This window comes from Oncorhynchus keta, chromosome 33 (genome assembly GCF_023373465.1).
Source record: "Oncorhynchus keta strain PuntledgeMale-10-30-2019 chromosome 33, Oket_V2, whole genome shotgun sequence".
Taxonomy (NCBI): Eukaryota; Metazoa; Chordata; class Actinopteri; order Salmoniformes; family Salmonidae; genus Oncorhynchus; species Oncorhynchus keta.
Window position 1 is genome coordinate 11557258 of NC_068453.1, and position 13119 is coordinate 11570376.

The following is a 13119-nucleotide window of genomic DNA, read 5'->3' on the forward strand; positions in this document are numbered from 1 at the left end:
GGTCATGTTAGTGTCAAGTTCTAAAAATGTTCTACCTTTCACTATTTCTCCTCTTTCTGTCTCTCTTTTTCTCTCTTTTTCTCTCTCTCCGCCTCTGTGTGCAGGGTACTAGGTGGTGGGGGCGCTGCTGTCCTATCCTCCACCCCCGTCCCTCCAGACTCGACCCAGGACCCCCCAGCCCCTGTCTGGCAGAGGGCAGGAGAGGACAGGGACGGTCGTTTGTCCAGTTATGAGGGCGACCCAGGAACACCGGAGGACCCTGACAGAGACATAGACGGAGACCGACCATCCTGCCACTACTCCCCTCACCACCCTCGACCGCTGGGGGTATGTACCTTTAGTCTTTTAACAGACGCTCTTTTCCAGGGTCACTTATAGGAGAAATGTAGGTTAAATGCGTTGTCTACACAACATTTAACATTTAAGGTAGCTATGTGCAAAAATATGTATAATTAGTACAAAGGGTGTGTAAGTAATTGCTACATTTCAGCTGCTTCTAAAATATCTGTAAACCTAATAAAGGACTTGTAAATCCTTTTATAAAACGTTCCCTTACCTGTCTAACACCCCGACTGAAATCAACCCTACGCCCCTTCCCTAGAGCTAGGAAGATAAACAGAAAACTACCGACACGGACATTGCCCTCTTACCGGCGCATTTTGGTTACATCTGTAATTTTCGGTGAATATGCTATACAACGTTGCTTTGGACGTTTTTATTTTTGATTTATTTATTTATTTAAATTCTCCCCAATTTCGTGGTATCCAATTGTTTAGTAGCTACTATCTTGTCTCATTGCAACAACTCCCGTACGGGCTCGGGAGAGACAAAGGTTGAAAGTCATGCGTCCTCCGATACACAACCCAACCAAGCCGCACTGCTTCTTACAACAGCGAGCATCCAACCCGGAAGCCAGCCGCACCAATGTGTCGGAGGAAACACCGTGCACCTGGCAACCTTGGTTAGCGCGCACTGCGCCCGACCCGCCACGGGAGTCGCTGGTGCGCGCTGAGACAAGGACATCCCTACCTGCCAAGCCCTCCCTAACCCGGACGATGCTAGGCCAATTGTGCGTCTCCCCACGGACCTCCCGGTCGCGGCCGGTTACGACAGAGCCTGGGCGCGAACTCAGAGTCTCTGATGGCACAGCTGGCGCTGTAGTTTATTATTTAAAAAAAAAACATTATTTCACCTTTATTTAACTAGGCAAGTGATGGCCAGCCCTGGCCAAACCCAGACGACGCTGGACCAATTTTGCGCCGCCCTATGTGACTCCCAATCATGGCCGGTTGTGATACAGCCTGGATGGAACCAGGGACTGTAGTGACGCCTCTTGCACTGGGATGCAGTGCCTTAGACCACTGTGCCACTCAGTACGGTGACATGGCAATAGCTCCTCAGTCATTACTAAGGCATAGCCCTATAGTATTATCATCAGGCATGCCGGCTGAGGTTTCCACAATATTGCTTACACAACCAAATCTCTACAGTGTGTGTGTGTGTGCAATAAATTTACCCATTTTGCTCGATAACGATAAGTACAAAGTCACTTTCCATTAGTGGCAGGGATCTCGACTTTGCCAGTGCCAAGACCGACATGAAAGTTAGCTACAATGTTTCATCTAACATGTTCAGTGAATGCATGAGGGGTATTTTGATGTGCAACCGGTCAAAATAGGATCCAGAATGATCAGATTTCTTCGTGGCTTTTTATAGATTATTTTGCCTGCATCTTTTTTTTTTTGTGCATATTGCCTTCGTTAATATGACACATAATTCACCACCTGAGGAAGTAAGAACTCAAAACACATATTGCTAACCCTAATTATATGACATTGTTGCTAGATGGCCATGTAATGGACCTAACAGTAAATGTAATGCCTCAACAAAAACTTTCCATTGGCAGGCATCTATAGACGACTTGATGTATTGACTGCAAACGGCACGATCCGTCAGCGCATCATCTCAATCACATACTCTGTCTGCAAAATGCTGTTATTTCCTCAATATTGAGAGCTTAGGAACAAATATGCTCACATAAAGCTGAGAATGTCCTATTTTTTTAACAACGGCAAAATACGTTTTTAAAAACGTTGTTTTCCCCAAAAATCACATTTTGAAATGTTGATGAGTGGCTGTATGCCTGCGCTTATCAGAAAGCACCTGTCCATTGACTTGGTGGGGAAAGTGGGGAAAGGGAGTGAAACTGGGTAGCGAAACAGGGACTGGGAAGAGACTGTACTTTCTTTGCAGAAAGCACGTTAACGGACATTACTGTTGACAAAATAATGTTTTTAGAAGAAAAACATCCAAAGAAGGGCCTCCCGGGTGGCGTAGAGGTTAAGGGCGCTGTACTGCTGTACTGCTAACCGATCGCTGCAGCTGTACATAGTCTATCGGTAAATAGCCCACCCAATTTACCTACCTCATCCCCATACTGTTTATATTTATTTACTTTTTTGCACACCAGTATCTCTACCTGTACATGACCATCTGATCATTTATCAGTGTTAATCTGCTCAATTGTAACTATTCGCCTACCTCCTCATGCCTTTTGCACACAATGTATATAGACTTTTTTTTCTTCTTTTTTTTCTACTGTGTTATTGACTTGTTTATTGTTTACTCCATGTGTAACTCTGTGTTGTTGTCTGTTCACACTGCTATGCTTTATCTTGGCCAGGTCACAGTTGTAAATGAGAACTTGTTCTCAACTAGCCTACCTGGTTAAATAAAGGTTACATTTTAAAATGTGAAAAAGTAGGGGTGTAACGATACGCATATTTGTACTGAACCGTTCGGTACGGAAACCTCAGTTCGGTCTGCACTGTGAACACGAATGAATACATACAAATATGACAATATGTAAACACTAAACCTATAGACTATCAAATCAAATTTTATTGGTCACATACACATGGTTAGCAGATGTTAACCTCTTGCTCCTACCTGGCACGCAGGCGTCCCATCTAGACATCTGGAAATGCAAATGTGCTACGCTAAATGCTAATAGTACTAGTTCAAACTCAAACGTTCATTAAAATACACATGCAGGGTATTGAATTAAAGCTACACTCGTTGTGAATCCAGGCAACAAGTCATATTTTCAAAATGCTTTTCGGCGAAAGCATGACAAGCTATTATCTGATAGCATGTAACACCCCAAAAGACCCGCAGGGGACGTAAACAAAATAATTAGCATAGTCGTCGCTACACAAACCGCACAAATAAAATATAAAACATTCATTACCTTTGACCATCTTCTTTGTTGGCACTCCTAGATGTCCCATAATCACTATTGGGTCTTTTTTTTTCTTGATTAAATCGGTCCATATATAGCCTAGATATTGATCTATGAAGACTGTGTGAAAAACGGAAAAAAATAGCGTCTTATAACGTAACGTCATTTTTTAAAATAAAAAAAGTTGACGATAAACTTTCACAAAACACTTCGAAATAATTTTGTAATGCAACTTTAGGTATTAGTAAACGTTAATAAGGGATCAATTTGATCACGAGGCGATGTGTATTCTATAGGGGTACGTCTGGAAATAATGTCTAGGTAAATCTCAACCAAAATATCCGGTCCGAGACCTGAAGAAATCGGCTGTCTCTTCTTCGTTTGACCAAGAAAGGCAAATGACAAGACTGTTGACATCGTGTGGAAGCTGTAGGAATTGCAATCTCGGCTCCAGGTAATTTGCTTTCCCATAGACAATTCATGCAAGTGGCGCATTGATATATTTTCCCATTTTCAGTGATCAGATTTTCCTGCGCTTTTCGATGAAACGCACGTTCTGTTATAGTCACAGCCGTGATTTAACCAGTTTCATAAACGTCTGAGTGTTTTCTATCCACACATACTAATCATATGCATATACTATATTCCTGGCATGAGCAGCAGGGCGCTGAAATGTTGCGCGATTGTTCGAAAAAGTAGGGGGTAGGAGTAACAGGTTAATGCGAGTGTAGCGAAATGCTTGTGCTTCTAGTTCCGACCTTGCAGTAATATCTAACAAATAATCTAACAATTCCCCAACAACTATCTTATACACAAGTGTAAAAGAATTAATAAGAATATGTACATAAAAATATATGGATGAGCGATGGCCGAACGGCATAGGCAAGATGCAGTAGATGGTATAGAGTACAGTATATACATATGAGATGAGTAGTGTAGGATATGTAAACATTATATAAAGTGGCATAGTTTTAAAGTGACTAGTGATACATTTATTACATCCAATGTTTTATTATTAAAGTGGCTGGAGTTGAGTCAGTGTGTTGGCAGCAGCCACTCAATGTTAGTGGTGGTTGTTTAACAGTCTGATGGCCTTGAGATAGAAGCTGTTTTTCAGTCTCTCTGTCCTAGCTTTGATGCACTTGTACTGACCTCGCCTTCTGGATGGTAGCGGGGTGAACAGGCAGTGGCTTGGGTGGTTGTTGTCCTTGATGATCTTTTTGGCCTTCCTGTGACATCGGGTGGTGTATGTGTCCTGGAGGGCAGGTAGTTTGCCCCCGGTGATGCGTTGTGCAGACCTCACTACCCTCTGGAGAGCCTTACCGTTGTGGGCGGAGCAGTTGCCGTACCAGGCGGTGATACAGCCCGATGGGATGCTCTTGATTGTGCAATCTGTAAAAGTTTGAGTGTTTTTGGTGACGAGCCGAATTTCTTCAGCCTCCTGAGGTTGAAGATGCGCTGTTGCGCCTTTTTCACCATGCTGTCTGTGTGGGGGGACCATTTCAGTTTGTCCGTGATGTGTATGCCAAGGAACTTAAAACTTTCCATCTTCTCCACTATTGTCCCGTTGATGTGGATAGGGGGATGCTCCCTCTGCTGTTTCCTGAGTTCCACGATAATCTCCTTTGTTTTGTTGATGTTGAGTGTGAGGTTATTTTCCTGACACCACACTCCGAGGGCCCTCACCTCCTCTCTGTTGGCCGTCTGGTCGTTGTTGGTAATGAAAACCTACCACTGGAGTGTTGTCCGCAAACTTGATGATTGAGTTGGAGGAGTGCATGGCCATGCAATCATGGGTGAACAGAGAGTACAGGAGAGGGCTGAGAATGCACCCTTGTGGGGCCCCAGTGTTGAGGATCAGCGGGGTGAAGATGTTGTTTCCTACCCTCACCACCTTGGGGTGGCCCGTCAGGAAGTCCAGGACCCAGTTGCACAGGGCATGGTCGAGACCCAGGGTCTCGAGCTTAATGACGAGTTTGGAGGGTACTATGGTGTTAAATGCTGAGCTGCAGTCGATGCACAGCATTCTTACATAGGTATTCCTCTTGTCCAGATGGGTTGGGGAAGGTTTTAATAGTTGCTGTGGGTACAACATTACCGATGCACTTGCTTATAAACTCGCTCACCGAATCAGAGTATTCATCAATGTTATTGTCCGACGCTATGCGGAACATATCCCAGTCCACGGGATCGAAGCAATCTTGAAGCGTGGAATCAGATTGATCGGACCAGCGTTGAACAGACCTGAGCACAGGCATTTCCTGTTTTAGTTTCTGTCTTTAGGCTGTGAGCATAAAATGGAGTCATGGTCAGATTTTCCAAAAGGAGGGCGGGGCGGGGCTTTGTATGCATCGCGGAAGTTAGCGTAACAATGGTCCAGGATTCTTTCTGCCCGGGTAAGCGCATTCGATATGTTGATAAAATCTTGTTTTCAGATTAGCCTTGTTAAAATCCCCAGCACAATGAATGCAGCCTCAGGATATGTGGTTTCCAGTTTACATAGAGTCCAATGAAGTTCATTCAGGGCCATCGATGTGTCTGCTTGATGTGGCTGTGATTATAATCGAAGAGAATTCCATTGGTAGATAATGCGGTTGACATTTGATTGTAAGGAATTCTAGGTCAGGTGAACAGGAGGACTTGAGTTCCTGTATGTTGTTATGATCACACCACGACTCGTTAATCATAAGGCATACCCTCCCGCTCTTCTTCTTATCAGAGAGATGTTTGTTTCTGTCAGCGCGATGCGTGAAGAAACCAGGTGGCTGTACCGACTCCGATAGCGTGTCTTGAGTGAGCCATGTTTCCGTGAAACAAAGAACGTTACCATCTCTGATGTCTCTCTGGAAGGCAACCCTTGCTCGAATTTTGTCTACCTTGTTGTCAAGAGACTGGACATTGGCGGGTAGTAAACTCCGGAGCGGTGCGCGATGTGCACGTCTACGGAGCCTGACCAGAAGACCGCTTCTCCTGCCCCTCCTGCGGCGCCGTTGTTTTGGGTCACTGGCCGGGATCCGATCCATTCCTGGTCGTAATGTTGGTAAGTTGACGTTGCTCTTAAATCCAATCGTTCTTCCTGGCTGTATGTAATAAGACTTAAGATTTCCTGGGGTAACAATGTAATAAATAATACATAAAAAAAAAACGAAATACTGCACAGATTCCTAAGAACGCGGAAAGAAGCGACCATCTCTGTTGGCGCCAGAAGATATGATACGTACGCTGTGTTTACAGGCCTGCACCTCTTGAGTAAATATTAACGGGAAAAACAACATTTCAGGCTATTCCGTTAAAACAAGCTGTGCGCTTGTTAATCAATATCAAAACCTTAATTGGGGCATTTGAAAATGCTATTTTCTGAGGCACAGCCGGGGAACTAGTTCTATGGTGGGGTCGATAAACCAGAATTGGAGGATCCTCCATCGTTTAAATCTCCCGTTTGGGAACATTTTAGCTTGCTAGTAGATTACAACATCGATGGACATAGAGTTGTGGGTAAAACGTTAACAGTATGTCGCCACGCTCAACCAGAATAGCTTATGCAGCTGGCAACACCTCAAATATGTTGCCATCACCTCAGTATACCGCATGCAAGCAGCCCTTGGCAGCAGATTCTGACCTGACCAAGAGATAGGTAGGTTATGTTTATATTTTTTACAGTCTTCGGTTTATAGCCACGGATATGTGCCTATTCTCGGTGGTTGAGAATAGAGGGTTTCAGCACCTCGTGATAGTGCTCGAGCCACACTACAAACTTCCCTCTTGCACCCATTTCAGCAAACAGGTAGCACCCGCTCTATATAAGCATACAAAAACCAAAGTGTTCAATGAATTGGCACTTAAGTGTCATCACATCGCATAACCCCAGAGTGGGAGATGTACCGTGCTACAGAAACGCCCCCTTTATGAGCGCCACAAGTGTGTATCTGGCACTGAAGGATGCAGTGTCATGGTGCGTTCGTTACCAAGATGGAAGTTGGAATTTGCCACTTGAACGACCCTCCAACTAGTTATTACTAGTGGGAAACTCCTGAGCTCCCACTTCTCCCGCATACTGACCTTTGACCTCACCTACTAAGGAAATGACCCCTAACAGCATTTTCAGCAGTTCAATACGACAACGAAATATTGCTTTAAAAAAAATATATATATATATTCATGTGGATTTGGAACTGTATAATAGCTGTACTTTTAGTTTAGCCATTAGCCAATCTGCGTCTCTCAGTGAGTTAAAATCACATGAACGCATCCAACTGGTGAATTCCCACCTCCCACATGGTCACAAACGCAGCGTCAGAGTGGAAACCTGGCCCGACATAACAATCCTGTCACGACAGACAATGCCAGGAACATTGTGAATGCTGTACATTGTGACGCTGTACATTGTGAATGCTGTACATTGTGTGAATGCTGAACATTGTGACGCTGTACATTGTGTGAATGCTGAACATTGTGACGCTGTACATTGTGTGAATGCTGTACATTGTGTGAATGCTGAACATTGTGAATGCTGTACATTGTGTGAATGCTGTACATTGTGTGAATGCTGAACATTGTGAATGCTGTACACTGTGAATGCGGAACATTGTGAATGACAATCTTCCCACTGTCCCAAAATCCGAACCGAACCATGACCCCTAAAAACCTCAATGCGTACCGAACCATGGGTTTGGTGAACCGTTACACCCCTTAGCTTGAAGCCCATCCATACAGGCTGATTTGATCTCTTTTCTCCGACTGTGTTAACCCCTCCCTCCATGTTTCAGTGCTGTGCGTTCAACAGCAGGCTGATGGGGCGTGGTCACTATGTGTTTGACCGGCGGTGGGACAGGATGAGGCTGGCGTTACACTGCATGGTGGAGAAACATGTCAACGCTCAGATGTGGAGGTGAGGAAAGTGTGCGTCTGTTGTTGTACCAGTCTAAATGATTTGTCGGCCCGTGTTCTGGGGCTCTGGGACAAACTCCAATGTATTTGCATCCAGCTTAAGACTTCTGAGATGCCCTATGGAGAAAGTGGGTTCAGCTGTCTAGGGAAGACACACAGAGACTCATAGACACTATTAATAGGTGTGGAATGGCAGATGTTAGTATGACCTGGATCTGCTGAGGCTCTGGAATAGGACGTCAGCTCATATTCTAGACAGTAATGTCTCTGAACCCCTGTAAATCTACGGGTCAGTATTTCATTATGGCTCTGGTTTTCCTAACGCGCTGCCTCTGCTTGTCTCTGTCCTCTGCTGTGTTACAGAAAGGTGCCCCTGGCTGCTGAGAGCCCTCCCTCCCCCAGCTCTCTCACCCCTCCTCCCCCCCTTTCCTCCCCCTCCTTCCCTCCCTCCACCAATGGAGCCTTCTCCCTTGGATCCTACTCCACAGCCTTCCCCCAGAATGCATCAGCAGCAGGGTTGTTTGGCATCAGGGACCCCTCCCTGGCCCCTGTCTCCGCCTTAGGGAAACCACGTAACGACACTTCCACCAAACCCATCAGGCCCCCAGGGAGGAAGGACCACCCTTCCCATCAGGCCCCCAAGAAGAGGAGGACCACCCTTCCATCTAGTTTTGACACTCTCAGGGGGAACAACAGCAGCTACCACACTCTGACTCCCACCCCCATGCTCAGCTCTGGCTTGCCCCCTCAGTGGTAGGAGAAAGCCCTTAGGACACAGTGCCAGTGAGGTGGGGGTCAGGGCTGAGGACTGGTACTCCAACCCTGACCCAACCACCACCACACCCTACCCCCTCACTACGGACCACCAAAGCCCCCTGCCTCCACCCAGCCCCCTGGCCCACGGAGGAGGGGTGGATGGGAGAAAGAGGAGGAGCCCCAGTGCGTACGGAGGAGGAGGGAAGCCCAGTAAGGTGACCAAAGCAGCAGCAGGGCTGGACGGCATCTTCAGGAGGAACAGCACTGGACTTCTGGCCTCAGGCCCCGAGTCACCTCGACAGGTAAACACACCTAACTCACCTGGTTACTGACATGGTAATTCACCTCACTTGACAGCTTCAAGTTAGCTTGGCTCAAATACAAATAGACTGCCTCATATTTATTTTTGCTGTCACGGATTATACAGATTGATGTAGTTTTTGGATATGGGTTGAGCTTGACTGTCAACTTGTATCTTTCTTTCTCCTTTTCTTACCTTCTCTCTGCTCTTCCTCTCCCCCTGTTTCTCTCTTTCCTCTTGCAGTCCAAGTTGCATCATTGACAATAACAGGAGAAATGGACAGAATGCTGGGCAGCTGCGTGGACTAGAATCTGTGACCTTTGACCCAATGTCAGTAACACAGGGTCCTGCACCTCTGAACAGTGACGTCACCCCGCCCACACATTGATCAGCCAATGGGCGGTTTTGCAGAGGTAGTCTCCATGAATCAAGACACTCATCATCACAAACTGCCCCCTGAAAAGGGAATCTGCTTTAGTTTGGCATCTTCATCACCACTCTACATGCATTTAGACATTTGTTGTCGTAGCTTCCTGTTCCTGTGTGGTCAGGTGACCAGGAAGGAATTCCCATGTCCAAAAATTTCCTCAGACAGACCTGTCTTGACAGCCCCAGCAGACCTCCCTTCCTCACCACACACACACACCCTTCTCTCCAGCATGCCAGAGTTCAAAGTGCACTTGCTCTCCTCCTGGAGGCTACACAACGACCTGTCTGTCACACAAGGGAAGACTTCATACCGACACTTTTTCATGAAATGGCTTGCAAAATAGGAACAATTCAGGTTATCCAGGATTGTTTTTACTATTCCTCTCAAATGTTGCGACAGAGTGTCAGGACCTACACCCTAAATGGAAAAAACGATGGTGTTGGATCTTTAAAAATGTATAATAATTTATAATTTCTTCATTTTCTTACTGACCAGAGTAGAGCTACAAACGCTGAGCAAAATTATATTTGTATGTCAATTTTAAAAAGTATTATTATAATCATAGTTATTGTTGAAAATGTGTACATATATTTTCTTATTTATTATTAGTCTCCCCTTACTAAAATAACTGAAGCTATAGTGTTTTACCTGCCAGGTGACGTGTGCGCTCTTAATACGATGCTTAGTATTTTCAAGGGTCCTCTGCCGGTGGTTCTCTCGTTTCACACTTCTTCCAATGTTTCTATATGATATGTACATTACAGAAATGTACATATGGCACCAGCCATCTTCTTTTAATATCGCTGGGTCCACTGCGCTGTGTTCTATTCTGTCAAGGATGGACACACTACAGGGATGTCACTGACATGGGCTGCATCTCAATAGTCTTAAGTGGCATCTTCTCCTCGTCTCCTCCTTTTTTGTCTTTCCTGATCTGAAAACGACGGTGGCCTTTAGAACAAATGTGGTGGTTGCCAGACAGGAATTAGACTTCTGTCTAGCGAGTTCTTGCGGTAGGAAGTTACTTTAGATTACTTCGACGCGTATTTCAGAACAGTGGCAGTGCCCCTACTGTTGCATAGTGTAGGTGGGGAAGTCTGTTCAGTGTTTGCCTGAAGGTAGAATACTGCTTTTTCCGATCCTCTCTTTTGCACTTTTTCCTCATATGCCCCAGTCATTAAATCTACTTCCATTTCTATAGATATTTGCTGGCCACCAAGTATGAACTCTGGGGTGGGAGGACGCGCACAATCAAGACAATTTTTTTTTTTTTTTTTTTTTGTATTTGTAATGAATTTCGAAAATGCTCTTTTGTTTTTCTTTCACTTTGAAAATGTTGACGGTTTTGTAGATCGGCAGGGGGAAAAATCCAATGTATTCCCTTTTTTTAGAGGGAATTGTAAGACTGCAAAATGCGAAGACTGCTAGGGGTGTGTAGACTTTCACCAGGCACTGTATACATTTGTAAAGGTGTTTTGTCAACAACAGTAAATATGAAGACTAGGCCTGTATTCCTTGTGACGTCAATCCCCTCTATAAACCTGTGTAGTGTGGGCCAGGGGTATTCAACTCTGACCCTACGAGGGCCGGAGCCTTCTGGTTTTCTGTTCTACCTGATCAGTAATTGCACCCAGCTGGTGTCCCAGGTCTAAATCAGGGACTGATGGGGAAAAACAATGCATTGAAACTGGCTTTGAGGTCCAGAGATTAGGTTTGAAAGGTGTAGGTTTGAAAGGTGTAGGCTATCTGAATCTCAAGACAGAATGTGTCTGTCACCATGGCTAAGGGAAGTCACAAACACTGTCTGCCTGGTCCAGGGGGAGGTACCGTGGGGGAAGGTTTCTATGCCTGCCGTTTTGTCTTCAGACCCTGCCTCTGCAGGAGTGCACACTCTTCCAAGTCCTTAGGCCCTCCATGTTTCTATAAGTGCTCATAGGTGAAGGTATTGTCTCTTTTTCACCATCTCGGTCAGATATGCTCGCTTTCTGCAAGTGGTCAATGTCGACATGTAACTTCTTCCCGACATAGTATTAGGCTTACAGAATATCAGTTTATAACTCCCATCAATTACCAGTTACTGTTCGGATCACTGAAAAATGTGTGCACTGCTCTAATGGTTAGTCCCGTCAGGAGGCAGCAATGCCCCTCTCCAGTCATTTAGGTTCACAAACGGCACGTGACTGACTAGGTAGTATTCCTGAATGTTAACTTTGCTTCTCCTCCCCTCACTATTTTCACTGAGTGTGGAGCAGCAAATATGCCATCTAGTTCAACTGCCTCAGAGGCTGACTCAAGTTTATGGGGAGTAGCAGTACACTATGGGTACACTATGGGAAGATCTCAATTGCTTCTTCGCTCCTCGTCTCCTTCTCAAAACTCATTGGATAAGAAAGCCAAAAGTCCCGCCCATCTGACCTTCTCCAATGGGTTGTGAGAATGACGGCAGGAAAGAGGACACGAGGAGAATGCAATTGAGGTCTTCCCTACGTGTTGGTCTGAAATGGCACGCTGTTCCCTGTAGTGCACTACTTTTGACCAATGCCCTAATATAAGTGCCCTGGGCAAAACAAGGGCACTGTATTGGGAATACAGTGCCTAAGTAGTGCACTATAGGGAATGACGCAGACTTGAGTAGACTAGTGTTTCAGTGCAGTCTCCCCGCTACTCACCCAGGACCTGGATGTCTCTCTGTAAGTAAGGCCTTATTTTTGTATTCACTGTAAATAAAGCAGAACCTGGTCCTTGTCGAGATCTTACTATGAAATAGTCACTGGTTCACCTTATCAGTCTGTGGTGGCGTCCATCATGTGCTTTCTACTCCTGGGTGACTCTTTTATCCTGTTGTCCCCATGGTGTTTTGAACACATTTAGATGTGTATTTTCAGGTTTGACTATGTTTTGGATTAAAAAAGGATATATAAAATGTTTTCTACCTGCTGTTTTGTCCTGTCCCTTCTTGATGGAATAACTTCACCCAGGTGCACGATTCAGCATAGCAGGATAGTAATTCTGTGGGAGAATATCAATTATATCCTCTTCGCGTCCTCTCACCTTGCCTCCTCAATACCCATTGGATAAGAAGTCAGAGGTCCCACCCCTCTGACCTTCTCCTCCAATGGGTTTTTAGAAGGAGGAATTACACAATTAATTATGCCTGAAAGAGGGACAGACACCCATACATTTCCATTTACTTGAATTAGTCCTCTGTACACTTGCAAAGTCCATTCCCCTCATTCCTGCAAGGGTGGCACTTTTAAAGGCCTACCTAATATAAAATGTATGGATTGTGCCACATGGACTGGAGCAGTGAGTAAAGGCCAGGGTGGGTGTAGTGCTGATGTTTAGGATATCTTTGAGTCCCCTTGTACACATGACCACAAACGATCACTTGGTATACAGTCTAGTAGGTGAGCCAGAATCCATTTTGAAACCAGACCTGATCATTATGTTGGTGAACAAACACTGGCATCTGGAACTGTGTTGAGCAGGGAGCATCCTTCCGTT

General features: G+C 45.2%; 1 protein-coding gene across 3 annotated transcripts in view; it reads left to right on the plus strand.

Annotated features, from left to right (window-relative positions):
- The window catches only part of LOC118392343 (ataxin-7-like protein 1), a 34488-nt gene extending 21936 nt beyond the window's left edge, over nt 1-12552 (plus strand). For all 3 annotated transcript variants that reach the window (XM_035784255.2, XM_035784257.2, XM_035784256.2), the window contains 4 exons: nt 105-327; nt 8008-8129; nt 8492-9186; nt 9429-12552. In XM_035784255.2, coding sequence (XP_035640148.2) covers nt 105-327; nt 8008-8129; nt 8492-8885 — 739 coding nt within the window. In that variant the 3' untranslated portion in view covers nt 8886-9186; nt 9429-12552. The remainder of the gene's footprint in view (nt 1-104; nt 328-8007; nt 8130-8491; nt 9187-9428) is intronic.
- Nucleotides 12553-13119: the final 567 nt, after the last annotated feature.